Source organism: Mustela lutreola, chromosome 1 (genome assembly GCF_030435805.1).
Source record: "Mustela lutreola isolate mMusLut2 chromosome 1, mMusLut2.pri, whole genome shotgun sequence".
Lineage (NCBI taxonomy): Eukaryota > Metazoa > Chordata > Mammalia > Carnivora > Mustelidae > Mustela > Mustela lutreola.
Window position 1 is genome coordinate 289,280,199 of NC_081290.1, and position 27,501 is coordinate 289,307,699.

At 67.7% G+C, this 27,501-nt stretch overlaps 1 protein-coding gene across 1 annotated transcript; it reads right to left on the minus strand.

Moving 5' to 3' along the window:
• Positions 1 to 1,499: 1,499 nt before the first annotated feature.
• MUC2 (mucin 2, oligomeric mucus/gel-forming) lies at positions 1,500 to 27,501 on the minus strand. The gene is made up of 49 exons (XM_059151754.1): positions 27,413 to 27,501; positions 26,369 to 26,639; positions 25,747 to 25,861; positions 25,257 to 25,347; positions 25,057 to 25,166; positions 24,733 to 24,943; positions 24,453 to 24,578; positions 24,023 to 24,140; positions 23,748 to 23,886; positions 23,543 to 23,653; positions 23,381 to 23,450; positions 23,139 to 23,276; positions 22,880 to 23,044; positions 22,416 to 22,510; positions 22,024 to 22,150; positions 21,532 to 21,787; positions 21,349 to 21,401; positions 21,159 to 21,259; positions 20,670 to 20,821; positions 20,335 to 20,473; positions 19,917 to 20,027; positions 19,651 to 19,830; positions 19,259 to 19,498; positions 19,031 to 19,187; positions 18,696 to 18,827; positions 18,052 to 18,199; positions 17,767 to 17,807; positions 17,207 to 17,410; positions 16,677 to 16,703; positions 13,149 to 16,201; positions 9,489 to 9,744; positions 8,988 to 9,217; positions 8,506 to 8,680; positions 7,853 to 8,100; positions 7,123 to 7,306; positions 6,648 to 6,870; positions 5,839 to 6,017; positions 5,391 to 5,475; positions 5,166 to 5,266; positions 5,045 to 5,076; positions 4,240 to 4,414; positions 3,972 to 4,076; positions 3,822 to 3,862; positions 3,486 to 3,608; positions 3,303 to 3,401; positions 2,535 to 2,663; positions 2,378 to 2,417; positions 1,982 to 2,108; positions 1,500 to 1,891 (listed from the first exon to the last, which is right to left on the minus strand). The coding sequence occupies exons 1-49, from the start codon at positions 27,486 to 27,488 to the stop codon at positions 1,654 to 1,656; spliced, it is 9,747 nt and encodes a 3,248-aa protein (XP_059007737.1). The 5' UTR covers positions 27,489 to 27,501; the 3' UTR covers positions 1,500 to 1,653.

Genomic DNA, 27,501 nt, shown 5'->3' on the forward strand with positions numbered 1-27,501 from the left:
TCCTGTCCTGCAGGTGGTCCGGCTGGAGGGGCTCAGCCAGGCAGGGCAGAAGTGACCCACCGCCAGGACAGGCCAGGAGCCCGGCTCCACGTCCACGGAACACACCACGCTCCAGGAGCTGCGAGAGCTCAAGGCCCTGGAGGCCCCAGGGCTGGGGGTGGGGACCTCGAAACAGGTGCAGCTGCGGGGGAGACACGGTGACTGACGACCACTTTACAGAAAGGCTGGTTCTGACGCCCCCAGAGACCCCACGCGGCCATGCAGCAGAGCCTGGGAGCCCCTACCCCATGCCCTCAGCAAACCTCCTGCTCCAGGAGGTCACTTGGCGGCTGCAAGGCCAGTCCAGGCCACCTGCCCCCCGGAAAGTCCACAGGTCTTGGCCAGGGACAATGCAGGTTCCTGCCATCACCAGAGGGAGCTGTGCCGGGGCTTCTGGGCCCCACCCCCAGGCCAGGAGGGCCTTGGACTGTCCTCCGGGTCCCAGGGTCGTGGGTCCCAGGGTGATGCACAGACGAATCCTGACGGCCCATCACAGCCCTCCCTGGGTCCGGCAGGGGCAGGTCGGGGAGGGCTCAGCTGGCTCCTAGGGATGCAGTGAGTGCACAGGAGGGGGCTCTGGTCTCCGCAGTGCAAGCCCTCACTGGCCCCCAGCATTGCGGAGCCCACCGTGGGCACCAGCCTCCCGGAGAGCCTCCATTCGGCCAAGGTAAACTGCCTGGGGGCCTCCCCTCGGGCTCCGAGGGTACTCGCAGGTGACTTCATCCCAAGCCCTCGCCTGCCGGTCAGGCTGGGGGTCTGCCCCCTCGGGAAACACAGCAGGCCCCGCCTGACCTTGCGAGCTCTGGCTCAGGTCCAGCTCTCTCCACGGCCACCCAGACAGCCCAGCAGCCCGGCACTCTGTCGGAAAAGGACCAGAGGAGCCCCTTCCTGAAAATTCCCACGTTGGTGGCTCCGCTCCCACAACCGCTTCCCAAATACCCACGGGCCGGTGGCCAGGCGGTGGCGCACACACACAAGGTCAGCCTCCTGCTGGCATCCGCAGAGCCAACCTGAACTTCCGCACGTGGGGTCTAGGGGCTGGTGGCCCTGTGGGCACGCCCAGCAGCAGGAGAGACCGGCCAGGCCTGCCTCGGCCTCAGAGCCGGCTTGCTGCCCCGGTCGTGGACCAAGAACAGAGCTCTTCGCAGCAGAGAGACCCAGGTCCAGGCACGGTCCCCTCACACAGACGCAAACGCGTGCACATCCCCACTTGAGTCACACATGCACACACGCCCTGAGCCTCTAAGACCCCGGACAGCCCCTTTGTGCAGTCAAAGCTGGAAGTCCCGGAGGGGACACCTGCTCCGCCCCGGCTCTGCGATGTGCCAAGAGCAGGACAGGACTGGGCTTCCGCAGGTGACCTGGGGGAGGCGGTCCCTGGGGTTGTCCCCCTGGACTTTCTCACTCGCTCACCCCACTGCAGCCACCCAGAGCCCAGCCCCCACTGAAACACACCGGCACAGCGTCTGCCTGAGTTTATTTGGGAAAGCGAAGAATCGAACAAAGACTCAGAAAATAAATATGGACCGAGACGAGGCTGCTTGGTGAGGGAGCTCAGAGGCCAGCGGGAGGGCACGGTGGAGGGCGGGGGGGTCCTGGACGGCAGGACTGCTCTCAGTCCCTCCCCAGGGGCAGGCCCCGGGGGCTGGCGCGCCGCTCGAGGCTGGGGGCCCTGCGCTGAGCCCGCGGGAGCCCGCACACGGTGTCCTGGCAGGAGCAGCTCTCGATGTGGGTGTAGCGGTGCTTCCGGGAGCTGCCGTCGGGGCAGCTCAGCTCTACCTCCCGCTGGCTGGTACGCCCCTCCTTGCAGCAGGAGCACTGGTGATCCAGGGCCTGGGCCTCGGCCGAGTACCTGGGGCACGGGAGGGCCAGGGTGAGGAGCCGCTCCCAAGCAGAGGAGCCCGTCCCTATCCCCACCCCCACCCCCGGGCCTGGGCCTCACTTGACGGAGGTCCCGCAGGACCCAGAGCAGGAGTTCATCACGACTTTCTTGGTGCAGCCGGAGTGAGAAATTTCCTTGGTCATGGGGACGGTGGAACAGAAGATCCTGGTCTCATTCCGAGGGATGCCTGGCAGGAGGGGGCGGAAGCTCTGGGAGAGGGTCTGGCGGAGCTCGGGGCAGGGGTTCTCCACACCTTCAGGGGCCCACGGCTTCCTCCCTACGGCTGCTTCTCCCTCCCCAATCTCATCCGGCCTCGGCTGCCCCCAAGCCCACAGGGCATCCCGTCAAATTCAGCTTCCAGTGGACAGAGGCAAAACGCCGTCCCCCGTGCCTCTCCCACTCCAGGGTCCCGCACTCCAGGGCCCCGGCTGGACCGCCCCACCCGGGCGCACTCACATTTCCTGCAGCATCCGTTGGGCATGAGCGTCACGGAGCCCTGGAGGGAAGAAGAGTGAGCCAGGACCCAGGACCGCCCCCCAACAGTAAGCAGCCCCTCCTGCCACGGGGTGTGGAGCGACAAGGACCGGACTGCTCCTGGGGACCCCCCACTCACTGGGAGGCAGATGCTGGGGTCGAAGTCAGGGCAGGTGATGTTGGACACGGAGGAGATGAGCTGGTTGTGGATGTTCGCGCAGCTGAAGAAGGTGCAGTTGTTGGTGGGGTCGTGACGTATGTCCCCGGGCTGTAGGACAGAGGGCGGTGTGGTGAGGGACAGCAGGACACCCAGCCGGCAGGCCCCGAGCCACCGGGCAGGGGACACCCAGGAGGGGCCTCGGGACAACTGCCAGCCTGCAGTCCAGAGACACAGCCACACCCTAACCGCCGGCACCTGCCGATGGGCCCTCGTGCAGAGAAAGGTGTTTCTAGATGTGACAAAGTTAGAGGTCAGGAGAGCAGACCATCGTGGATGACACAGGTGGCCCTTCATCCAGCCACCAGTGTCCTTGCAGAGAGCAGGGGCCACGGGACAGGGGGCAGAGAGTGCACGGATGTGGCCACGAACCCAGGGCTGCCTGGAGCCCCAGAGGCTGCAGAGGCAGGAAGGGCCCCCAGAGCCTTTGCAGGGAGTAGGGCCTCCCTTTGATCTTGGCGCCGGACTCACCGGGGGGCAAGAGTCAGCCACTCACGGTGTTTCCAGCCCTCATCTGTAGTCCCGGGTCATGGCCTCCCCAGGACCCTTGCAAAGCCACACCCAACCCAGCAGAGACCCAGCTGGGGACAAGGAGTGGTCCCAGGCTCCGCCGCTGGCTCCGGGTCGCCCGCGCGGAGAGGCAGGACGAGCCCTGTGAGCCGGAGGGGGGGGGGGGGGCTCCCCGCGCACCTTCAGGATGATGGTCTCGGTGCCGGGTCTCTTGATGATGCAGTGGGTCTGCTGACACTTGCCACAGCACTGCCCGGGCACGTCCACCAGCTCGAAGCCCTGCGGGACACGCACGCTTGGGTCGGCGGGAGCAGGAGGGGCGCCGGGAGCCGGGCGGGGGGCCGGCAGGGGCGGGGCGCTTACGGGGCTGCAGCTGTCCTCGCAGTGCACGTGGGTGCAGGAGATGATGTTGAGCCGCGAGCTGCTGTCCGTGCGGTTGGTGCAGACACAGTCCTCGCACTTGGAGGAGTACACTGGCGACCCGGGCTGGGGAGCAGGAGGCCGGTGAAGCCGGCCCCGCCCACACCTCCCGCCTGCCGCAGGGGGTCGTCCGCAGGCCCGAGCACAGCCTGGAAAGCCCAGAGCGGGCACACACCCCACCCCACTACCCCTCCCCCCGGGGCTCAGCTGGTACTCAGCCTAGGACCCCCCCTTGGCCCAGGACCCTCCGCCCGGGACCGCCCCTGGGCCGGGGCTCACCTGGTACTCAGCATTCGCGTGAACACACACGCCCTTGGGCACTGGAGGAAGAGAAAGGGGACGGGGTCAGGTAGGCCCCGCAGGCGACGCTGGGTGTGTGTACCGTGTGGGGCCACCCCCCGCGGCTCCCCGACGCCAGGCCCCACTGACCACAAGAGTAGGACGGGCAGCACTTCCCGGGTTTGGTCTCGCTGCTCACGTCGAAGCCCAGCGGGCACTTGGGCGGCTTCCCCTGGCACAAGCTCGTGTTGCACTCTGCGGGGGACAGAGCACGCGGTAGGAAGGGCAGGGCCTGCAGGCCGCGGCCGCCGTCCACACGCAGCTCGGGGGGACGCGCCCTGCTGGCCCAGCCCCTGCGGGCCCCCAGGTCGGAGGTGCGCGCTCGGTGCGGAGCTGGGGATCCCTCCGGGGCTCTTACTGCAGGACGTGATGTTGCAGCAGGTGTCGGCGGGGTTGACCTCGGTGAGCGGGTAGGTGCCGTCCTCCAGGCATGTGACCGGCTCCTGGCGGCACTCCTTGGGCTCGCAGATGATGCCGCGGCCGCCCTCCAGGCACACGCAGTCCTTGCAGTCGAACTCAAAGTGCTCCCCGAACTGGGGGCAGAAAGTAGGCAGGCGGGTCACAGCGCCGGCCCCCTCGCCCCCTTCCGCGTGCCGGGGCCGCCCGCCAGGCGCCAGCACTCAGCCGGGAGGGGCACCGTGGCGGGCGTGGTGCCGAGGGTCCTGAGGGACCCCGTGCCCTCCCCGCGTCCCCGCACACGGGCCACATCACTGACAACACAGCCGTGACCCAATCCTAGCATTTACCCCCACGGGCCTGGCACGCGGCAAATCGCCACACGTGTGTGTGGGGTTCATGGGCTAGAACCAAGGAGTCCAGCGCACGTGGAAGACACGGACAACACTGCCAAGATGTCATGTTGGATTTGGACGGAGTGTCTGACGCCCGAGGGTGGGTGCACAGTCGGACGGACAGAGGGAGAGAGGGTGGCTGCGTGCCGGTGTGGATGCGTAGAAGGAGGCGGGGGGACGGAGAGGCAGGGTGGGAGATGGGGGGGCACCCAGGGGGCAGCCAGGGGGCACCCCTGCAGGCTCAGCCTTCCAGGACTTGAACGACAGGACGCAGGGTTTGAGACTCCCAGGTTCCTGTGTGCGACCCGCCCTAGCCCCCCAGACTCCGGGTGTGTGGGTGAGTCCCTCCCAGCGCCGGGAGGAAGGGCCGACCTTTCTGGGCACGTCATCAGGTCCCACGCAGCCTGGGGAGGGAGAGAACACAAGTCCGTTAGCGGAGCCCAGCGCCGCAGGACCCGGGGGCTTCGCCGAGCCAGGAGGGCGGGCGCCATACCGCACATCTCCACGCAGACGTCGAACCCGGGGGCGTAGTTCATGGTGCCCTCAGGACAGAAGCAGCCTTCCACCAAGCGGGCGTTCTTCTGCGCCATGGGCCTGGGGGGAGGACATCACGAGACGGGTGTGTCGCAGGCAGGGCCAGGCCCGCGGGACCACGACGCCCGACAGTGTCTGCCACCCTGGCGCACACCCGTGGGGCGAGCTGGCTGTCCCTGCGCACCTTAGAGCAGCTGTGCTAGACTCGCAGGAAGGCTCATCCGCGGGGCCGCAGGCCCGGTACTCCCTGTGCGGTGGGCACGTCATTGCTGCGAGAGGGAGAGGGATCAGAGGAGCCGCAGTCCGGAGGGAGTGCCCGCGGGCCCCCTGGCGAGGGACAGGCCTGCCCAGCAGAGAGCGATCAGCCATCCAGCACCGCCCACCTCAGCCCCCCACGCCATCCCCGAGCTGGGATGCAGGTGCCCAAGTGCCCAGCCAGGCTGGCGGGAGCCCCAGGCCCCCCGGCACCCCCAGCCCGTCTTTCCTCCCGCCTCAAGGCCCAGGCCTGCGTGCGCTCCCCGCCCACCCGGCCCTCCCACCCCCGACATGGCTTCAGGCCAGACACGGCACCCAGGGAAGCCCAGAAGCCCAGAGACCCGCGGGCCGCAGGTCTGGGGTGGGGGGACACGCACAGCAGACCCCGTGGGTGTGGTTCCTCCAGTCGACACAGATGTTGGCCTGGGCACAGAGGGCGGCGTAGGCCTGCAAGCTGGCACACTCCAGGCCCGAACCGGGCACGAAGCAGCTGTCGAACACGCAGGCCTCATAGTAGTGCTTGGGGGGCACCACAGCGTGGCACGGTGCGAACAAGCTGTGGGGGAGGGGCGGGTCATACTCAGGCCGGCCCTCCCCAGCCACCCAGCACCTCCACCCAGAGGCCCTCCTGGAGCCTGGCTCAGCCTGCATCCCCCCAAAACAGGCGCCCGTGGGAGGACAGTGTCCGGGGAGTGACCGCGCGACCCGGCCTGGGGGTGGAGAGGAGCTCCAAGCTAAGTGGCTGCCAAGGGCCGGGACCCCCGCCTGCAACCCCAGGGAGTCCCCCAGACTCAATTCGCACAGCTCTGGGGACAAGGCCCTCGCGCGCATGGCCGCTGGCTCTGGGCTTTCTCCTGGATCCCAGCCCTGAGCGCTCAGGCTGGCCCCGCAGCCCCTCTCCCTGTGGCCTGCAGCTCAGCCAGTCCCACCGAGGCAGGAGAGATCGGGAGGTCAGGAAAGGCACGGGGCTACGTGACAAGACAGCTCAGCCCCGTAGACGTGAGAAGCCCCAGTCCTGGGCCCCCGCGACCCAGTACCTGCCCACGGCACCCTGACTGCCCTGGACGTCCCGGCCCCGTGCTCAGCCCTGGGCCTCAGCTCCTCTTTGCAGATGGGAGTGCAGCACGAGACGCCACTGCTCCCTGAGACCCTGACCCCGCAGCTTGCAAGGGGCTGGCAGGGGCACCTGTCTCTGATGAGCTCGCAGAGGGGAGACGCGCAGTCCTTGCCGGAGGTGGTGCTGGCCCCTGGCGGCGTGATAGCCGGACGCTTGGTGGTGACGCTGGTGTGGGGACAGTGTGGCTTGGAGGGATCGTTCACCACCCACTGGTCAGCCGCCAACTCGCAGTCGGACACGACCTCCCCGCTGGGCAGCATGCAGTCGTCCGCCGTGTCATTGGTGCACGTGCCTGTGTGGGGAGGGAGCCCAGGTCGTACACACCAGCCCCCGGACCCTCCCCTTCTCCCGCCTGGGGCCCCCGGAGACCGTCAGGCCGGGGCCAAGGGCACAGACGGGACAAGACTCCCATCCGCGTCTTCCCACGGGGCCCGGAGCTGGGAGCGGGAGAACCACGGAAGGGCTGGCAGGAGCCCTCACCCAGCCCCCCACCTCCGAGCTGCCCTCCTGGGGGGGAGGGGCCCGCAGGGGCCGAGGGGCTCACCGCACTGGCCCTTGGTGTTGTTGCCAAACAGGCGGTGAGGCAGCGTGATGGAGAAGGAGAGTCCGTTGTAGGTGATGAGCGCGCCCAGCTTGGAGATCTCCACCATGTAGCTGATGCCCGACTGGTACACGTGCAGCTCGTTCTTCATGTAGGGCAAGGCCACGACCTGCCTGTTGACCTGCACCTGTGACCGGACACGGGGTCAGGACAGCCAGCGGGCAGGCGGGGGACCCTCAGCTGACCTCAACCTGGCCACTTGGGAAACAGAGCCTCGTGGGTCTGACAGGGGTGAGTCAGGGCAAGCTGAGACCTCCCAGAGCACCTGGGATCACCCCACCCCTGCCTGTTTTCAGGCTGGTGTGTCCAGTGGGTGGACCTCAGCCTGTCCCCCGGCTCCCTGGCGGCGGCCCTGGTCCCTTTCCCACTTCGTTCCCATCGCTCTCGCCAGACTTGTCCTGGCCAGTCCCCGGGGGGAGGTCACAGGACACTGCACTCAGAGGCCCGGGAGACGCCGGGGCTGAGGGTGTGGCTCCGGCTCCAGGACACGAGCAGCCCCACGCGAGTGTGTGGCCAGCGCCGTGCTTGGGAAGGGGACTCCGCCCAGAGACCTGGGGTCCGGGCTGGTGGTGGAACATGAGCGCGGAGGTCAGCGGACAGCGCGGTCCACAACGGAGCGAGGGCACGGGCGCACGGCGCAGCCTGCATGGGCGTCCCCGACCTGGCCACGCACCTGGACCTTGATGGGCATCATCTGCAGGGTCTTGATGAGAACCTCCTGGGACTGGTAGCGCACCACGAGCGTGCGGGGGCAGGACACCCGGTCGTTGGCGTCACAGTGGTAGTTGTCGATATAGACACCGAAGTTGCCGAGCGTGGGGGTGATCTCCTCCACAAGCACGTACGTGCAGTTCCCTTGGTAGCTGTAGTACAGCCCGTCGAACGTGACATAGTGGGGGTCCCCCCAGCCCGCGCAGTAGCCTGTGGAAGGGTGCGCCGCTGAGCCACGCCGAGACCCGGGCCCGGGCGGCGCTGGGGGCAGGAGCCGGCGGAAGCCCCGGCCGGACGGGCACCATGAGCAGGAACCCCCAGGGCGCGTGGGGCTTCCAAGCCCGTTCTGTGGGACGGAGCCTCGCTTTGGAGCCAGAAGACCCAGGCTCTAAGCCCAGCTCTGTTCCCCCAGCCCCGGGAGCAGCACCGTTCTGCAGGGGTGGCCCTGCTCCCCCAGGCAAGCCCCTCCCTCCCCCGGACCCTCTGCCGAGGAGGGGCAGTGAGCAGGAAGCCCACCGCAGGCAGCCACGGCGTCCAGCCCAGGCCCCGCACCCAAGGGCCTCAGACCCTGCAGTCACCCTACCACCAAGGGTCCCGCGCCTCCGGGGGACCTACAGTCACACTCCCAGTGCGGGCAGCACTCCTCAGGGCTGTAGACGAGCGTGGGCCGGAGCCCATTGGCGCAGGTGGGCTCAGGCGGGACCTCGCACTCCACCTCCACGAGCTCTACGGTGTTGTTGTACTTGCAGATCGCCATGGTGCAGTTACACAGCCACCACTTCTCATTCTCCTGCGGCGGGAGAGCGCGGTTCAGAGGCACCGGCCGGGACCCCCTCCCACGCCCGCTGGAGGCCGAGCCACCCGGCACCGCGTGCAGGACGCGGCTCACTGCCAGCCGGCTCCCCGCAGCAGGGGAGGCTGGGGGAGATGCGGGGGCTCCAGCGGATCCTGTGCCCGGAAGGCCAGTGGTGCAGCCGCAGAGACGGGGACAACTTGGGGTGACCCGCGGAAAGGCAGCGCCTGGGCTCCAGACGCCTGGTGGCCCGGTGCGTGTGCTTAGTGCCAAGGGGACAAAAACTGGCCCACGGCACACTGACCTGTCTGGGAGGGTCAAAGTCCGGGCACCCAGGGGGCTTGGTGGTGGCCACTGTGCTCAATGCTGTAGGCGTGGGTGGTTTGTGTGTTGAGATGGGTGTCGGCTTGGAAGGGGTGGGTGCCGGGGAGGGCGTGGACGGGCATGACCAGTTGAAGATCTCAATGGTGCAGGCCAGCGAGCAGTTCGCATAGTAGCAGGTGTCCCCGTGCGTGCCGTTGTACACCATCTCGCCTGCGGGGGGAGAGGCCGGTCCCCCACTGTCCAGACAGGGCTGGCCACCGGGCTGTGCAGGTGCGTCCCCACGAGGCCACCCACCCCCACGCCCCTGGCACACGGCTGCAGCAAAGGGGGCTGAGCACAGGGACAGCCGCCCACACCCAGCATCCAGCTTCCCCGACGAGCTCCCGGTTTCGACTCACGCCTGACCCCTCACCCCTGGTAAAGCAGAGGCAAAAGCCCCACCAGCCGGTCACCAAAGAACCCGAGTGAGAAGCTGGGATACCTGGTGCGAAGTATGTTTCGTTCAAAACGCAGCAGCGGACCTGAGTGGAGGACCTGACCGGGCCCGTGCTCACACCGACGTTGGGGGTGGAGATCGGGGTCAGGGTGGGGGTGGGCGCATAGGAGGTCGTGGTGCTGGCGGTTGGGGGCCTGGGAGGCGTGGGCGGCCTGGGGGTTCCTGTGGTGGTCGTGGACACAGTCGTAGGAGTGGGTGTGGAGGGGGTTCCTGGGGTGGGCGAGGGGGGCCTGGTGGTGGTCTCGCTGGTAGGCGTGGTCTTCGAGGAGGTGGGGCCAGAGGTCTGCGGGCCTGTAGGAATGGAGATTTCAGGGCGGAGCTGACGGCACCGCTCTCTGAGAGGCCACAGGAGCCTGATGGCAGATGCCGCCTCCTCGCAAAAAAACCTGCTCGAGGTGTGGCACGTGGCATGGAAAGGCCGTCGTCCACTTTCCTGGCTCTCGGCCTCGAGGGAGGACAAGGAGCGCAGGGCCCACCGTTCCACAACGTTAGGTCCCCGGCGGGGAGGCGGAAGCCGTGGTCACAACATCGGTCCCACTGAGATCGTGCTGACCAGCTGCCCTCCAAAGCCTTACTGGGAGGTGCAGACACAAGTGGCAGACAGAGGGAGGGTCCCTAGGGCACCTGGCCAGCAGTCTCCTTTCCCCACTGGCCCCACATGCCATAGTGGGGCTCCCTCCCTAGGCTGCTTTGCCCTGGTGCCCATCACTCTGCCAAGGACAGAGGAACAAGGACCTCGGGCAGCTGTGCCTGTGGAAAGACACCTTAGGGGAGCAGTGGGGAGCCCTCAGCTCTGCCGCTCACACACAGCCTGACGGTCAGCAGCTCCCTCAATGCTCAGTAGCCACACTGCCATGCAAGCGAGGCAGGCCGGACCCTCACTCGGGGACCCTCTCCCCGGGCAGCACGGGGGTAGCACCTCACATGTGAGAAGCCGTACAGCTCCCTGGCAGGAAAGCTCGCTCGCCTAGACCAAGGGGCCTGAGCACACCACAAGCACACAGTCTCCATGCCGATTACGTGCCTGGAGGGCTGCTCCCGGGCGAGGGCGGAGGGGAGGCCGAGGTGCCCCCAGTGGTAGTGCCCTTTGGTTCAGTTGGCGGAGAGGGAGACAGTGTGCTGGAAATCTCCACGATGGCTGTCGTGCTGGTCAGAAGCGTCGTTGATTCTGTGGAAGCAGGAATGGTGAACTGAGAGTTGGAAGGAAAGGAAGGCTCAGGTCGGGGTTTGGGGAGGAGGGATGGGGGTCTTACCTGCAGGTGTAGAGCCCATGCTGGTGCTGATGGTGGGGGTCGAAGTCGGGGTCACCGTGGTGGTGGTGGTGGTTGGCGTTGTGGTCTCGGTGCCCGTGGTGGTGCTGACGGTGGGGGTCGAAGTCGGGGTCACCGTGGTGGTCGTCGTGGTTGGCGTTGTGGTCTCGGTGCCCGTGGTGGTGCTGACGGTGGGGGTCGAAGTCGGGGTCACCGTGGTGGTCGTCGTGGTTGGCGTTGTGGTCTCGGTGCCCGTGGTGGTGCTGACGGTGGGGGTCGAAGTCGGGGTCACCGTGGTGGTCGTCGTGGTTGGCGTTGTGGTCTCGGTGCCCGTGATGGTGCTGACGGTGGGGGTCGAAGTCGGGGTCACAGTGGTGGTCGTCGTGGTTGGCGTTGTGGTCTCGGTGCCCGTGGTGGTGTTGACGGTGGGGGTCGAAGTCGGGGTCACCGTGGTGGTGGTCGTGGTTGGCGTTGTGGTCTCGGTGCCCGTGGTGGTGCTGACGGTGGGGGTCGAAGTCGGGGTCACCGTGGTGGTGGTGGTGGTTGGCGTTGTGGTCTCGGTGCCCGTGGTGGTGCTGACGGTGGGGGTCGAAGTCCGGGTCACCGTGGTGGTGGTCGTGGTTGGCGTTGTGGTCTCGGTGCCCGTGGTGGTGCTGATGGTGTGGGTCGAAGTCGGGGTCACCGTGGTGGTGGTGGTGGCCGGTGTTGGCGTTGTGGTCTTGGTGCCCGTGGTGGTGCTGATGGTGGGAGTCGATGTTGGGGTCACCGTGGTGGTGGTGGTGGCCGGGGTGGGCGTTGTGGTCTCGGTGCCCGTGGTGGTGCTGATGGTGGGGGTCGAAGTCGGGGTCACCGTGGTGGTGGTGGTGGCCAGGGTGGGCGTTGTGGTCTCGGTGCCCGTGGTGGTGCTGATGGTGGGGGTCGAAGTCGGGGTCATCGTGGTGGTGGTCGTGGTGGTCGGGGTCGGCGTTGTGGTCTCGGTGCCCGTGGTGGTGCTGATGGTGGGGGTCGAAGTTGGGGTCACCGTGCCGGTGGTGGTGGCCGGGGTGGACGTTGTGGTCTTGGTGCCCGTGGTGGTGCTGATGGTGGGGGTCGAAGTCTGGGTCACCGTGGTGGTGGTGGTGGTTGGTGTTGTGGTCTCGGTGCCTGTGGTGGTGCTGATGGTGGGGGTCGAAGTCGGGGTCACCGTGGTGGTGGTGGTGGCCGGTGTTGGCGTTGTGGTCTTGGTGCCCGTGGTGGTGCTGATAGTGGGGGTCGATGTTGGGGTCACCGTGGTGGTGGTGGTGGCCGGTGTTGGCATTGTGGTCTCGGTGCCCGTGGTGGTGCTGATGGTGGGGGTCGAAGTCGGGGTCATCGTGGTGGTGGTCGTGGTGGTCGGGGTCGGCGTTGTGGTCTCAGTGCCCGTGGTGGTGCTGATGGTGGGGGTCGAAGTTGGGGTCACCGTGCTGGTGGTGGTGGCCGGGGTGGGCGTTGTGGTCTCGGTGCCCGTGGTGGTGCTGATGGTGGGGGTCGAAGTCGGGGTCACCGTGGTGGTGGTGGTGGCCAGGGTGGGCGTTGTGGTCTCGGTGCCCGTGGTGGTGCTGATGGTGGGGGTCGAAGTTGGGGTCACCGTGCTGGTGGTGGTGGCTGGGGTGGACGTTGTGGTCTTGGTGCCCGTGGTGGTGCTGATGGTGGGGGTCGAAGTCTGGGTCACCGTGGTGGTGGTGGTGGTTGGTGTTGTGGTCTCGGTGCCTGTGGTGGTGCTGATGGTGGGGGTCGAAGTCGGGGTCACCGTGGTGGTGGTGGTGGCCGGTGTTGGCGTTGTGGTCTTGGTGCCCGTGGTGGTGCTGATAGTGGGGGTCGATGTTGGGGTCACCGTGGTGGTGGTGGTGGCCGGTGTTGGCGTTGTGGTCTCGGTGCCCGTGGTGGTGCTGATGGTGGGGGTCGAAGTCGGGGTCATCGTGGTGGTGGTCGTGGTGGTCGGGGTCGGCGTTGTGGTCTCAGTGCCCGTGGTGGTGCTGATGGTGGGGGTCGAAGTTGGGGTCACCGTGGTGGTGGTGGTGGCCGGGGTGGGCGTTGTGGTCTTGGTGCCCGTGGTGGTGCTGATGGTGGGGGTCGCACTCTGGGTCACCGTGGTGCTGGTGGTGGCCGGGGTTGGCGTTGTGGTCTCGGTGCCTGTGGTGGTGCTGATGGTGGGGGTCGAAGTTGGGGTCACCGTGGTGGTGGTGGTCGTGGTGGTGGTCGGAGTGGTCGTTGTTGTCTCGGTGCCCGTCGTGGTGCTGATGGTGAGGGTCGAAGTCGGGATGCCCGTGGTCGTAGTGATAATGGGAGTGGTGGTTGGGGTTCCTGTGGTCATTGTGCGGGACGGGGTCGGGGTGCTAGCAGGAGGCAGCGTGGAAATACAGTAGTCCGGCAATACACAGCATTCAACATTAATCTCGTAGTTGAGGCAGATGGGCGGTGTGATGCCCCCCGGCTTCTGGTCTTCATTTTTGCACACCAGCCCAACAGAGAGGTCGCACACCAACTTTTGCCCAAGTTCTTCGATGGGAATGTGGGGAAACATCACAGCTCTGCAAGAGATGTTGGCTGCCCAGCCTTCTTTACAGAGGCCCTGAATCGATTCAATATCCCCACCTGGTCTAGAAGGGTTCGGTTTCCCGGAATCCACCCAGCCTGTCCAGTTGCACTGAGGCACACACGGAGTGATTGTTGGCTCTGTGGTGCTTACTCCTTGGGTAGGCGTGGTGGTGCTGGTAGTCGGGGACACTGTGCCTGTGGTGGTGGTGGTCGGCGTGGTGGTGGTGGTGGTCGGGGTGGGTGTTGTGATCTCGGTGCCCGTGGTGGTGCTGATCGTAGGGGTCGAAGTAGGGGTAACCGTCATGGTGGTGGTCCGGATGGGCGTTGTGGTCTCGGAACCCGTGGTGGTGCTGATGGTGGGGGTCGAAGTTGGGGTCACCATGGTGGTGGTGGTGGCCGGGGTGGACGTTGTGGTCTTGGTGCCCGTGGTGGTACTGATGGTCGGGGTCGAAGTCGGGGTCACCGTGGTGGTGGTCGTGGTGGTCGGGGTCGGCGTTGTGGTCTCGGTGCCCGTGGTGGTGCTGATAGTGGGGGTCGAAGTTGGGGTCACCGTGGTGGTGGTGGTAGCTAGGGTGGACGTTGTAGTCTTGGTGCCCGTGGTGGTGCTGATGGTGGGGGTCGAAGCTGGGGTCAACGTGGTGGTGGTCGTGGTGGTCAGCGTCGGCGTTGTGGTCTCGGTGCCCGTGGTGGTGCTGATGGTGGGGGTCGAAATTGGGGTCACCGTGGTGGTGGTGGTGGCCGGGGTGGACGTTGTGGTCTTGGTGCCCGTGGTGGTACTGATGGTCGGGGTCGAAGTCGGGGTCATTGTGGTGGTGGTCGTGGTGGTCGGGGTCGGCGTTGTGGTCTCGGTGCCCGTGGTGCTGCTGATGGTGGGGGTCGAAGTTGGTGTCACCGTGGTGGTGGTGGCCGGTGTGGACGTTGTGGTCTTGGTGCCCGTGGTGGTACTGATGGTGGGGGTCGAAGTTGGGGTCACCGTGGTGGTGGTCGTTGTGGTCGGGGTGGGTGTTGTGGTCCCGGTGCCCGTGGTGGTGCTGATGGTGGGGGTCGAAGTCCAGGTCACCGTGGTGGTGGTGGTGGTGGCCGGGGTGGGTGTTGTGGTCTTGGTGCCCGTGGTGGTGCTGATGGTGGGGGTCGAAGTCGGGGTCACCGTGGTGGTGGTCGTTGTGGTCGGGGTGGGCGTTGTGGTCTCGGTGCCTGTGGTGGTGCTGATGGTGGGGGTCGAAGTTGGGGTCACTGTGGTGGTGGTGGTGGTGGCCGGGGTGGGTGTTGTGGTCTTGGTGCCCGTGGTGATGCTGATGGTGGGGGTCGAAGTTGGGGTCACCGTGGTGGTGGTCGTGGTGGTCGGGGTCGGCGTTGTGGTCTCGGTGCCTGTGGTGGTGCTGATGGTGGGGGTCGAAGTTGGGGTCACTGTGGTGGTGGTGGTGGTGGCCGGGGTGGGTGTTGTGGTCTTGGTGCCCGTGGTGGTGCTGATGGTGGGGGTCGAAGTTGGGGTCACCATGGTGGTGGTCGTGGTGGTCGGGGTCGGCGTTGTGGTCTCGGTGCCCGTAGTGGTGCTGATGGTGGGGGTCGAAGTTGGGGTCACCGTGGTGGTGGTAGTGGCCGGGGTGGACGTTGTTGTCTTGGTGCCCGTGGTGGTGCTGATGGTGGGGGTCGAAGTTGGGGTCACCGAGGTGGTGGTGGTCGCTGGGGTGGACGTTGTGGTCTCGGTGCCCGTGGTGGTGCTGATGGTGGGGGTCGAAGTCGGGATGCCTGTGGTGGTAGTGATAATGGGAGTGGTAGTTGCGGTGCCTGTGGTCATGGTAGGGGTCGGGGTGCCTGTTGTGGTTGTGGTAGGGGTGGTGGTGGTCGGGGTGCCCGTGGTGGTGGTCGTGGTGGGGGTCGGGGTCGGGGTGCTAGCAGGAGGCAGCGTGGAAATACAGTAGTCCGGCAATACACAGCATTCAACATTAATCTCGTAGTTGAGGCAGATGGGCGGTGTGATGCCCCCCGGCTTCTGGTCTTCATTTTTGCACACCAGCCCAACAGAGAGGTCGCACACCAACTTTTGCCCAAGTTCTTCGATGGGAATGTGGGGAAACATCACAGCTCTGCAAGAGATGTTGGCTGCCCAGCCTTCTTTACAGAGGCCCTGAATCGATTCAATATCCCCACCTGGTCTAGAAGGGTTCGGTTTCCCGGAATCCACCCAGCCTGTCCAGTTGCACTGAGGCACACACGGAGTGATTGTTGGCTCTGTGGTGCTTACTCCTTGGGTAGGCGTGGTGGTGCTGGTAGTCGGGGACACTGTGCCTGTGGTGGTGGTGGTCGGCGTGGTGGTGGTGGTGGTCGGGGTGGGCGTTGTGGTCTTGGTGCCCGTGGTGGTGCTGATGGTGGGAGTCGAAGTCGGGGTCACGGTGGTGGTGGTCGTGGTGCTGGGGCTGGGCGTTGTGGTCTTGGGGCCCGTGGTACTGATGGTGGGGGGCTCTGTGCCTGTGGTGGTGGTGGTCGGCGTGGTGGTGGGCGTGGGGGTCGGCGTGGCTGTGGTGGTAGTGGTGGTGGTCGTCGGGGGTTCTGGTGTAGGTGTGGATGTAGTGGTGGTGGTGGTGGCCGTGGTCGTGGACGGGGGACACTGATCCATCGGCACACAGCAATTGACGCGAATCTCGTAGTCGTAACAGACCTCAAATGGCCCGTTTCCAAACTGGTCTTCATTGTAGCAAACGAACCCGAAGGTGACATTGCACTGCGCATTCTGACCCGCCTGCTCCCAGCTGAGGTGGGGCTCCACAGCTAGCCTGCACTCGATGTCCTCAGGGGCCTTACAGACGCTGTCAAAGGTCTCCCAGTCGCCACTGCCGCTGTGCACGCTGGGGTGGTTCTCGTTGATCCAGTCGGACCAGAAGCAGCACGTCCCTACGGAAGGAAGACCCAAGATTGGTCCCCACCCTAGACGCCGCTTCCAGGGAGCTCCCGGGGACTCAGAGAAGTCAGAGTCCCCATGACCACCCTTCCTATCATGGCCAAAGAGCCAGCTTAGAGAGTATAGAGCCAGACACGGTCCTGCAGCTGAACGCTGAGCCCGAGACAGAAGAGCCCCTCGTGCCACACCTGGGTGACAGACCCCGGCCTCAGTGCCCAAAAAAAGTAAATCCAGGGAGAGTCACCCATTGCAGTGAGGAGGCCCATGGGAAGGGGCCTGGTCTGGACTCCTGCCCGACAGTGCTCTCACCCAGTGCCAGTCTGCTCCGGGCGCTAAGCCCGGGGACCGCTGAGGGCACCCGTCTCTGCACAAGGGAGTGTCACTGGCCACCCAGCCCCACAGCTGGGTCTCCCGGAAGGTTCCCTTTTCCTCCTGGCTCACCGGGCACGGGGGCTGCCTAGGACCTACCTGGAGTTTCTGGGGTGGAGGCCGGACCTACAGAAGAACGGGGAGGGAAGGAAGCTTGTCAGCAGCTAGTTGGCCACGTCTCAAAGTCTTTTTCATTTTTACGACTTCCTCTTTCCTCCTTTATTCTCTCTCCACGCCCCAGTGGCTTGTCCAGCGGCGGCTGCCGCCTCAGCAAGGCTGAGCGCATGGGAGTCTGGGACATTGGTCTGCTTTCGCAGAGACAGCCCCGGAGGTATGCCCCTGCTGGTCCAGGAAGTGTCCCCAGGAAGTGTCCCCAGGTCCTTCCCTGCAGTCTGGGCTCGGGGGTATGGCTGTGATGCCGGCTGGCATCTTAAGGTGAAAGGCCAGGCCCAGGAACACCCCCGAGCTGAGACGCCCGTCATTGTCACCTCCAGCCCATAAGCAGAGGTGAGAGCTCACTGTGACCCGTGCCCCCGCCCCACTCTTGGGCCCTAGAAGGGCCGCTTCCACTGGGCTCAGGGCAAGGCAGGTGCTCTAGGGGTGAGGGATGCATGGCCCTGGGGTCCTACCTGTGCTGGGGGTCGGGGAGGGGGTGGGAGTTGGGGAGGTGGTGGTGGTGGTGAGGGGGGTGCTGGAGGTGACGGGGATCGTGGTGGAAGGCGGCCGGGAGGTGGTGGACACACAGATGTTGAAGTGTCTCTCCACCGTCCCGTTGGGGCCACAGATCTCCCAGTAGCAGAAGAAGCCGTCCTGGGTGTAGTTGAGAATCTTCCCTGGAGAGCGGGACAGAGACCAAGGTCAACACGGCCAGAAAAGGACAGGGACTGTCAAGAACCCCCCCGGCATCCCTTAGCCCCCACAAATGCCAGACCCGTGCCCCCTCGGGACTCCACCGACAGGGCCCCCCATCAGGGCACAGAAGCCAGACGGCACAGAGGTGGCCTCAGCTCCCATCACAAACATGGGGAGGCTGCTGCGAGTCAGAGCCAGCTCTGAGCCGGGAAAGGCCCCTGGGGAGCCCCGGGCCCAAGGAGGGCAAGACGGAGCCCTGCCCCCAGAGTCCAGAGCAGACAGCCTGGGGGCTCTCCTGGGGGCCGCTGCACTGGGGTAGAGGCGGGGAACAGCTCACCTTCTTCTGGCTGGCAGACTTTCGAGGTGTTGGTACACACGCTAGAAAGCAAGCGTCGAGCTGCAGAGCACGGGGACGGGCCCTTCCCGGCCTCCCGGCCTCCACCCCCCGCCCTCAGCGCCCGGGGCCCAGCCCCAGGTCCTCTGCCCGTGGACGGGAACTCGCCCGGCTCCCACAGCATGCCCGTGGGGCTCTGTGTCGGCCCGTGCGTGTGGCTGTGCGTGCAGGTGTGTGTGCACGCGCGTCTGGCGCACCCCCAGACCCCAGCGGGCTGAGCTCAGGTACCAAGACTGGCAGTCCTCCTCGCTGGGAACAGATGCTCCGGGTGGGTAGCGGGTGTCCCCGACATAGCAGCCACATTGGTCCGCCGTGACGCACCGCTTCAGGTCCTCGTCATAGATGGGCCTGTCCTCCGGGCACCGGGGATAGCAGCCTGGCGTGCACAGGACACGGGGCATGGGGCTTGGACCATGGCAGAGGGTCCCACGGCCACCAGACCCCACCCACTGTCCCCACCACGGCAGGTTCTTCTCTCCAGGATGCTCCTCCGGGAAGGCCAGGGAACGAAAGGACAGTGGACCGGACCCCCCACACTGGGCCCCACACACTGCCAGATGGCCAAGGGGACAGCCAGCACCCCCTCCTGACCCCGCATTCCTCCCATGGGCTAGGACACTCCCTCCCCAGAGCAGGCTCACTCCCTCACGCCCCGAGTTCTCAGCTCCGAGGCCGAGTCTGCCGGACCTGGAGTCCGAGACACCCTATCTTGGGCTGATCTGCAGCTTCCTGGGGGCCGTGTCCTCTCCCGGGTTCTTTCTGCCTCTCTAAGCTCGTGGAACACACTCTGCAGCGCGGTGGGCCCGGTCCACCTGCACCTCGGGTCCCCAGCGGCATGGGGACAGCGTCCCTCCTCGCCGAGGGCCGCTTACCCTCCAGGTAGGACACGGAGATGTTGGAGTGGATGCCGTTGATGGTCCTGCAGGTCTCGAAGCTGCGATTCCCACAGGGCTCGTAGTGCCACTCACACTCGTCTGGGGGGTTGTAGTAGTCACAGAATACGGCTGCAGGGGCGGGGGTGGGGGTCAGACTCAGGGAGGGCCGAGGCCAGGCCAGCGCGGCCCCTGAGGAGCGACACTCAGCCCCTGGAGTCAGGGAGGCGGCAGGAGACCCCGATGACCCATCACTTCATGGTGAGGACTACTGTCCCCACACAGCGCAGCCCCCCCCACCCCCACCCCCGCTCCAGGACAGGGCGGACACTCACGGCACAGGTCCGGCGTCCTCCAGAACACGCAGGCTCCCTCCTTAGTACACTCCTGAGCGTAGGAGGCCACGGCCGAGCAGAAGCACTCACAGTCCCCGCCCGTGTCGCAGGAGCAGGAGTCGTGAACGCAGGCCTCATAGAAGGGCTTGGGGTCCACCTGCGGGAGAAGGCTCTGTGTGCCCGGCCCCGCCCCCAGGCCCCGCCCCACCCCCAGGCCCCGCCCCCCACCTTGCTGTGACAGACACTGAAGACCGAGCTCTTGATGATGCTGCATTGCTTCTCGGCCCAGGAGAGGCGGTGCGGGTTCCGGGCGCAGGGATCCGGGGTGACGCTCACGTCCGGACAGGTGGGGGCCTCCTTCCAGCTGTTCCCGAAGTCCAGCTCGCTGTCCACCACCATGTGGTCCCTCGTGGTGAAGTCGTTGCTGGAGCGCTGGTCAAAGTTCCCGCACAGCCCGCAGACCCGGCCCTGCAGAGACAGAGAGCAGTGGGACCGGTGGGGGGGGGGGGGCTCAGGGTGCTCTGGGAGCGGGCTGGGGGCACGGGGGACGGAGTGGGAGAGGCTGGGGGACTGGGGGGACCTGGGAGGCAGGAGGCGGGCAGGTGAGAGCTGCCGCGCACCTTGTAGGACGGGGCCAGCTTGATGAAGACAGTGGTCTTCTTGTCCCAGATGACGATGACGCCGATGCTGGCCTCCACCACCAGGTACTGGCCCACCTCCCGCGTGGTGTAGGCCACGTGGTGGCCCGTGTCCCGCTGAATCACCAGGCGGTGCTTGTCCTCCAGCTTCAGCTCCGTCCTCTGTGCCCAGGGGAGAGGCCCTGTCACTGGCCGCATCCAAGCAGCCGCAAGGGCTCACACGTTCCCCGGGGTCCGGCAGCACTCACCCCCAAGAAGATTTTGATGGCCTTGGAGCAGGTGACACCCGTGGTGCCACAGGGGACGTTCTCAGTCATGACGCTGAAGGAGCCTGAGGAGGAGTTCTGGCCGCAGTAGTCCTGGGGGCCCACCCAGGACGTGAGCCAGACCGGCCAGGCCACCGGTGCCCCCTGGCTCCGCCCCAGCTGGGCTCCGCGCAGACGCAGCCCTCCTCGGCAAGAGGGGTAACCACGAGGTAGGGGCCCTTGACCCCACGCACAAGCTCCTCGCTCCCTGTGCGGCGTGGGAGGGTCACAGAACGGACGGTCGGAGGCAGGGCTGGGCCCCAACCGCACCCCCTTCGACGGGGCCCCCTCGCCGGGCTGACGACGGCTCAGAGTGTGATGCGGGGCCGCGGGACAAGGGCCGGGGTGGACCGGGCCTCACCTGAACCGCCACGTAGGAGCAGTGCCCGTCGAAGTCGTAGTACTTCCCGTCGAAGGTGACGTAGTGGCCACTCCCGTAGATGGAGCAGGAGCCGTGGCACGGGGACTCGGTGCACGCCCAGCGCCCTCGGCGGCAGGTGCTGAGGGGAGCGAGAGGGGCTGGAGGGGCCGCGGGGGCCCAGGTCCTCCCTGCTGCTCAGAGGGCGGCCTGGCTGCCGGGCAGCACGGGGCCACCCCTTCAGCAGCGCACGCGCCCGGCCTCCACGCCCTCGTCCGTGTGCACCATGCGCCCCCCCCCCGCCCCGCCACACACTCCCGCCGGGCCAGACCGCGTACCAGGTGTTGCAGTCCACCGTGATCTCGTCCCCGGGGGAGTGCAGGTCCTTGTTGTGCGCACACGGGCACTCGGCCTCCTCGACGCAGCCGCCGCGGCCGTCGTCCATCAGCCCGTCCGGGCAGACGCAGCCGCTGACGCACTCTGTCTGGTACTGCAGGGTGCCGGGGAGGGACAGCAGGCTTCAGGCCCCGATGGCCAAGCCGGCCTCTTCTGGAGCCGCCCCCCTTCCTGCTCTGCAGACACCCCTTTCTCCCTTGCCCCCCGACCTCTGTGCGCTCTCGCTCGGCCTCACCACAGGCCCGGGAGACAGGCGCAGGCTGCCGGCCAGGGGTCCCCACACGGCCCCGAGCCCTCCATGGGCTGGGCAGGGACCCCTGGGACGGGGAGGGCCGAGGAGGCCCATGCGTGTGCGGGACCCGGCGGCCGGACCCCAGGGCCAGTGAGGAAGCCCGCGTCCGCCCTCCCCCATGGCGGGCCCCCGCACGCACGTGGCCGGCGGCTCGCGTCTGACAGCTGGTGGGCCGCGAGCTCTGGACGGTCAGGGCCGTCAGGTTGCTGCAGTCCACGTAGATCTTTGGGGCCGAGCAGCCTGGGGGACAGAGGGGCCACCTCAGCTCAACGGCAGCCGGGGTGGGGGCGGGGCCAGTGAGGACGGGGTGCGGGGCGGCGGCGACTTACTCTGGCCGAGCAGCCTGACCGGCCTGCAGTGCAGCCTCCCGTTCTGGCAGACGCTGAGGGGAGGAGGGCGGAGGTGAGCGGGCCGGCTCCTGGCGGGCAGGGGACGGGGCGGGGGGGGAGGGGGGGGGACACGCCAGCGGCGCGGGGACGTGGGCCCTCCGCCTCCCAGCCCTGGCCACCTACCAGCGCTCCTCCTGCCTCAGCACCACCTCCCCGGCCTCCAGGTAGAGGCCATGGTGGTAGCAGGAGCACTTGGCCAGGGGCACGCAGCGGCCCTTCTCGTCCAGGAAGGTGTTGTCGGGGCAGCCGCAGCCGTCCACAGGCGCGAAGCCCTGCGGGCAGTGCGCGTCGGCCTCGGAGAGCGAGCGGCAGGTAGGCTGGCAGGTGGTCAGGTTGTACAAGAACACCTGGGAGTTGGGGCAAGAGCCCACGTTCTCGTCTGCGGAGATGGGAGGGGCGGCGTGAGGCGCGGAGGGGCGACCCAGCTTCCTTCCCCGCCAGCCACTCCCGAGCACCCCACTTCCGTCTGGGAGAGGCAGAGGCCTGTCCAGCCAAGGGGCCCACGAGGGTCCCCGGAAGTCCCCAGCCCACCCCCAGGGAGCCCCTCACGAGGAGAGCAGTGGGCCGACCCCTCCCGCCCCAGGCGCCCGGGGGCCTCCCAGGGACGGCACTCACTGCAGACTTGCTCCCGCCAGCCCCACAGCAGAACGCCCTTGGCAGCACAGGCGCGGGCGTAGGAGGACAGAGCGGCACACATGCAGCCCTCGCTGTTCTGGCAGTTACACGCGTCATATTTGCACCTCTGGGGGCGGAGGAGGCAGGCCGTGACGGGAAGAAGCAGGCGGGCACACCCCCACGTGCACACACAGTCGCACACACACGTGCACACGCAGCAACACCCGTGCACATTCGCACACGGACGGACCTTCCCGTGTGACGGGCAGACACACGCACGCACACACACACAGACACGCCTTGCAGGCCGGGGTCAGGCCCAGCCCGGGGCACACAGCACACTGCGCGGGCCCGGTCAGGTGGCGAGTGGTGCACGTGCAGAGCCCACGCACCTTGTAATAGTCTGAGGGGTCCACAGCCGAGTGGCATCTCCCAAAGGGGGTCTCCGTCTTCTTCAGCAGGGAGCACCAGTGCTCGGCATAGTTGGCTGGAGGGGGGGTCAGGACCTCAGCAGGGGCGGCCCCCTCCAGCTCATCCCCTGAGCCCCGCTGCCTGGTCGCCCGGGCCCCTCCCTCCAGGGCAAGACCACCGCCCTTGGAAGGCGGGGTCCCCACCACCACCCCTCCCACGACCTCCCCTAGCAGGGTAGGTGACACGGCACGGCACCGGCCCCGGGACGAGGGCCGCCACCCAGCGACAGAGGAGCAGGCCCGGCCCCTTTGCTGGGTCTCCTGGCGGGCAGCCACCGTGGGCCACCATCCACCAGCCACGTGGCAGAAGGCAGCAGGTGCGCGGGCCGGCCGCCGGCCTCCACCCACCCCGCCCCCGCCGCACACCCCGCGAGGCCGAGCCTCACCGCTCTCGATATTGAGGGAGCAGGGGTCATCCAGCCAGTCCAGCTTGTCGTGACAGCTCGCCTGGGCCTTCCAGGTGTTGGCGAAGCCGGCCCCCGTGGCCTCCACCAGCCCGCCGGCCGTCCTAAAGTCATCCCCTTCCAGGCCGTTGAAGTTCCCGCAGAGGCCTGAGGGGCAGCACAGGGTTGGGAAGGGGCAGGGGGCGGGGAGGCAGGCCCGGTTGGGGGCCTCTGAGGGGGGCCCGCCGAGCGCGGCACTCACCCTGCACGCGCCCCTGCGCGGCCCGGTCCAGCGTCACGAAGAGCTGCATGACGGGCTCGAGCTGCACCTGCAGCCTGAGCCCCACGGCGGTGCTCACCATGAGGTGGCGGGAAGACGGCCGGAAGACAGAGAGGCTGGCTACGGGACGGGGCGTCGAGCCGGTCAGCGGGGGCTCTGCAGCTGCGGGGTCGTCTCCCGCCCGCAGCCCCCGAGCCGCCAGGCGCTCCCGGGGAGGGACTCACCGGTCGCGTGGGGCAGGCTCACCGGCCGCTCGTTCAACAGCACGCTGCCGTCCGACTGGAAGGCCACAACCTGCAGGAGGGCGGGGGGGACAGCCACGCTGAGAGGGGCTGGGGGGCTCTGGGGGGCCGCACGGGGGCGGGGGCAGGGGCGGGGGCACCCACGTTCTTCCTGTCGTCCGCCAACAAAACCACCGTCTTCAGGCAGGTCTGCTTGTCGGTGGAGCCGCAAGGGGCCAGCTCACCCAGGAGGGCGTAGGAGTCGTTGTGGTCGCCCTGCCAGGCACGGGGCGGTGGCAGTAACTGGTAGGAAGCCCGGTGCGGGGCCGAGCCCCACCTCAGCCTGCCCACCCGCCACCCGGCCAGCTACCTTGATCAGCACGTAGTAGCAGTCCCCGTGGAAGGTGTACCTCTTCCCGTCGAAGGTGGTGATGTGAGAGCCGCCCTCCAGGGCACAGGTGCCCGGGCACGGCAAGTCTCTGCACACCCAGCGGCCGGCGGTGCAGACGCTGTGGGCAGTGGGACACACAGCAGGCTCAGTGGTGCCGCCGGCGCTGCCCCCCAGCCCCTCGGACCGGCAGCCCTGCCCCCCCAGCCCCTCGGACCCGCAGCCCTGCCCCCCAGCCCCCCGGGCCCCGGACCCACCACTCCTCGCAGTCACTGCTGAGCTGCTGGCCGGGCGAGTACAGGCGCCCGTGGAGTCTGCAGTGACAGCGGCTCACAGGGACGCAGCCGCTGCCTGCGATGTCGTCATACACGGTGCCTAGATGGTGCGGGACGCGACGTTACCCTTGGCCGGCCTCAGGAAGCCCCCAATCCCCACACCGGGGCTCCCGCGGGTGGGGCCAGAGCCCTGGGCTGGTGTGTGAGAGGTGAGGCAACCCCCGAGGTGGGGCCCCAGCCACGCCTCCCCCTCCTCCTGCAGGTGCCCCTGCTCCTTTGGGCAGCACCTTACTTCTGGCACCGTGGCCAGCCCCCACAGCCTGGTTCCAGGGTGCACTGGCTGGCCTCAGGGGGCCGCATCGGGGCCACGCCCCCACCCGCACGCCCGTCCCGTGGCCTCCGGGGCGCACACCTTCTGGGCAGAAACAGCCATCCATGCGGTGCTCCTCACACAGGCGGCTGCTCTCCAGGTGGGAGCAGGTGTCCACGCAGGGTGAGCCGCTCTCCAGGTAAACCATGTTCCCGGGGCAGCTCTTGGCTAGAAGGGCAAAGGCAGGCCCCTGAGCAGACACACACGCCCAGGGGAGGGGAGTGCGGCAGGCAGCGGAGCAGGACGTTCCCCGACGGCACCCCGCTTAGGGCCCCAGGGGCGCCCGCCTCCCCGGCCATGCCGGCCGCCCGGTGGCACTTACGGCAGAACTCAGCGGTCCTCCAGTTGCCAGGCCGGCCGCCGGCGTGGGAGCACTGGCGGGAGAACTCGGCCAGGGTGCTGCAGGCGCAGAAGGGGCCGTCGGGGCAGTGGCAGCGGTCCTGCACGCAGGCCTGCACGAACGGCTGCCGCGGCACCAGCCCCTCGCAGTCCTCGAAGGCCGCGGCCGCCAGCAGCTCCTCACACTCGGCGCGCTGCAGACACGCGGAGCGGGGTTCGGTGACGGCCCACGGCCGCCCCTTCCCGCGATGCCCGCGGCACCCCCCCACCCCCAGGCAAACCACCCCCCGCCCCGGCCCTGACTCACGTGCTGGGAGCAGGACTCTGGGGCCGGCTCCTCCTCGGGGTCCTCGCACACCGCCTCGGGCTTATGGACCTTCTGCAGGTTCCCGAACTCGATGGCGCTGAAGAGCACACCTGGGGGCGCGGGGGGCCGTCAGCCGGGGCGCCCAGAGCCTGCACGCCCACCGCCCCCGCCGCCCCCGCCGGCCCCGAGGAGGCCCACACCATCAGACAGGAACTCGGAGTAGGTCTGCAGACCATTGTAGTCCCCACAGAGGCCGCACGTGTGGTTCCGGAACTTGCTGTCCAGCTCCAGCTGTTGGGGGAGGAGGGGCGGGTGAGGGGCCGGGGCCCCGCAGGACCACAGCCACGGCGGCCGGGGTGAGCGTCCCACGGCCGGGGTGAGCGTCCCACAGCCGGGCCGGCCTCAGCCTCGCCTCCAAGTGGCACTGGGCTCGGCCCGGGCGGCGCAGGCGGCAGGGGTTACCGAGGACCAGGAGGGGCTTGGGCAGGGGGAGGGCGAGCCCAGCTCCCCTCTCCCTGAGATTCCCCACCCTGGGAGGGCTGCACGGCCCCACCCGGGCTCCCCCACAGCACTGCCAGCCCCCACAGAAGCCCCCTGACAAGGGTCGGGCCCCAGGCACCTGCCCTCCCCTTGGACCCCAGAGGCCTGCAGGAGGCACCTGGCCCCAGGCCCAGGAGGGGCCACACCCACCATGAGTGAGTCCTCCCGGTTCCACATGAGGGTGAGTCCCGCCCGGGAGTAGACCTTGGTGTAAGCGTCATTCTTCTCGATGAGCAGCCCAGAGCTGTAGTGCGGCATGCTGACCCTGGGGCAGGGGTGCGGGGCGGGACTCACTGGCCGGCCCACCGAGCTGCCCGCCACAGCAGGCCCTCCGCCATCCCTCCGCCCCAGGGGACAGGAGGGCCTGAGGCGCGCGTGGGAGTCCTCAGCTCCCAGCCGCTGTGTGGGGAGCACAAACAGCGTGGCCGCCCTCTGGGCCGGCTGGGACCCCGGCGGCACAGCCCCCGTCTGCCCCCTGGCTGTATGTCTCCCTGTCCGCACCCCCTCTGCAGGGACCTGTCCTCAGAGCCGGGCTCTGCCCACCCCGGACCAGGGCTGTGCCCAGCCCACGGGGACTGGGGAAGACAAAGAGCAGGAATGAGCTTACAGCCTCATTGTTCCAGGGACAATGGGGGACAATGGCCTGGGAGCGGGAGGGGCTCCCACCGGCTCCCCCTTCTGTAACTGGAGCCTGGGTGCTGCCTGGGGCCCCCAAGGGAGGGGCAGGGAGCCCCTCGCCCGCACTGGGGGGCCGCCGCCCAGCCGCACTCACATGGCCCCGTTCACTACAACCAGCTGGCGGGTGAGGTAGATGGTGTCGTCCTTGATGGTCAGCAGGATGTACTCGAGCCCGGGGCGCCCCCCTTCGCGGCCGGAGACCCGCTTCAGGTGCACCGCGAACTCCTTGTAGGAGCCCCTGCAGTCGGATGCGAAGTTGTAGTCACACAGGCCGGGGAAGCGGAAGACGTCGCCGTCGAAGGTCTTGTAGTGGAAGTCGCCCCAAGTGCTGCAGACGCTGTGGCCGTGGTTCTGGGTCCTGCCCTCTGGGGGAGCAGGGGTGTGCGGAGTGAGCAGCCCGCACCCCCAGGAGGCCTGTCCCGAGGCCCGCCCAGCAGCCGCCCTCCGAGTGCCCTCCGTGAGGCTGTCCTGCTGGAGTGGCCCCTGCTGGACCCTGGTCACCCTGCCCGGGGGGTCTCAGCCTCCCAAAAGGACATCTCCAGCTGCCACACCCTCACGCCCCAGCCTGGCCTGGGATCTGCCAGGCAGGCAGTGGGGACAGAAGGGCTTTCCGGAAGCCCACGTACCCTGTCCGCCCAGCCCGGGGTCCCCTGCCCTGTCGTGGCCGGAGTCCGTGCACGCTCAGGTGGTGCCCACATCACATCCACATATTGGAGACCAGCTCCCCTCCGGGGGCTTTTTCCCCCAACCCGCGTCAGATGGAGACGTCCCCAGTTTTTCCTGGAACGACCCCTTCATCGTGTGTCCAACACCCCACTCTGCAGAAGGGCCGTCTTGGCCTCGGCCCTCCGAGGGTCCCTGACAGCCGGCCCCTCTTGGCTGCCCCTGCCTGCCCCACGCAGGTGTTTCCAGAAGGCACTGCATTCCGGACACACGCTCTGGCCAGGAGATCGCCGTCGAAGGGACGGCGCGGACCCAAGACTACGTTCCTCCTTCCTTCCCTGCACTCGACGTCTGCAGGGCTTGGTGGGCAAGACCCTGACCCCTGTGGTACGCCCCAGCGTCTGGGCAGGGAGGGTCACGACTCCCAGGTAGAGCCTCTCCTGGGGGCCGCCCTGGCCTTCCCGTCGCCTCTCACCTCTCTGGAGCTCTGCGGCCCCGGGGGAGCTCAGGGCCAGGCCGACGGCCACCAGGAGGGCGAGCAGCAGCCCCATGGTGGCTCCGGAG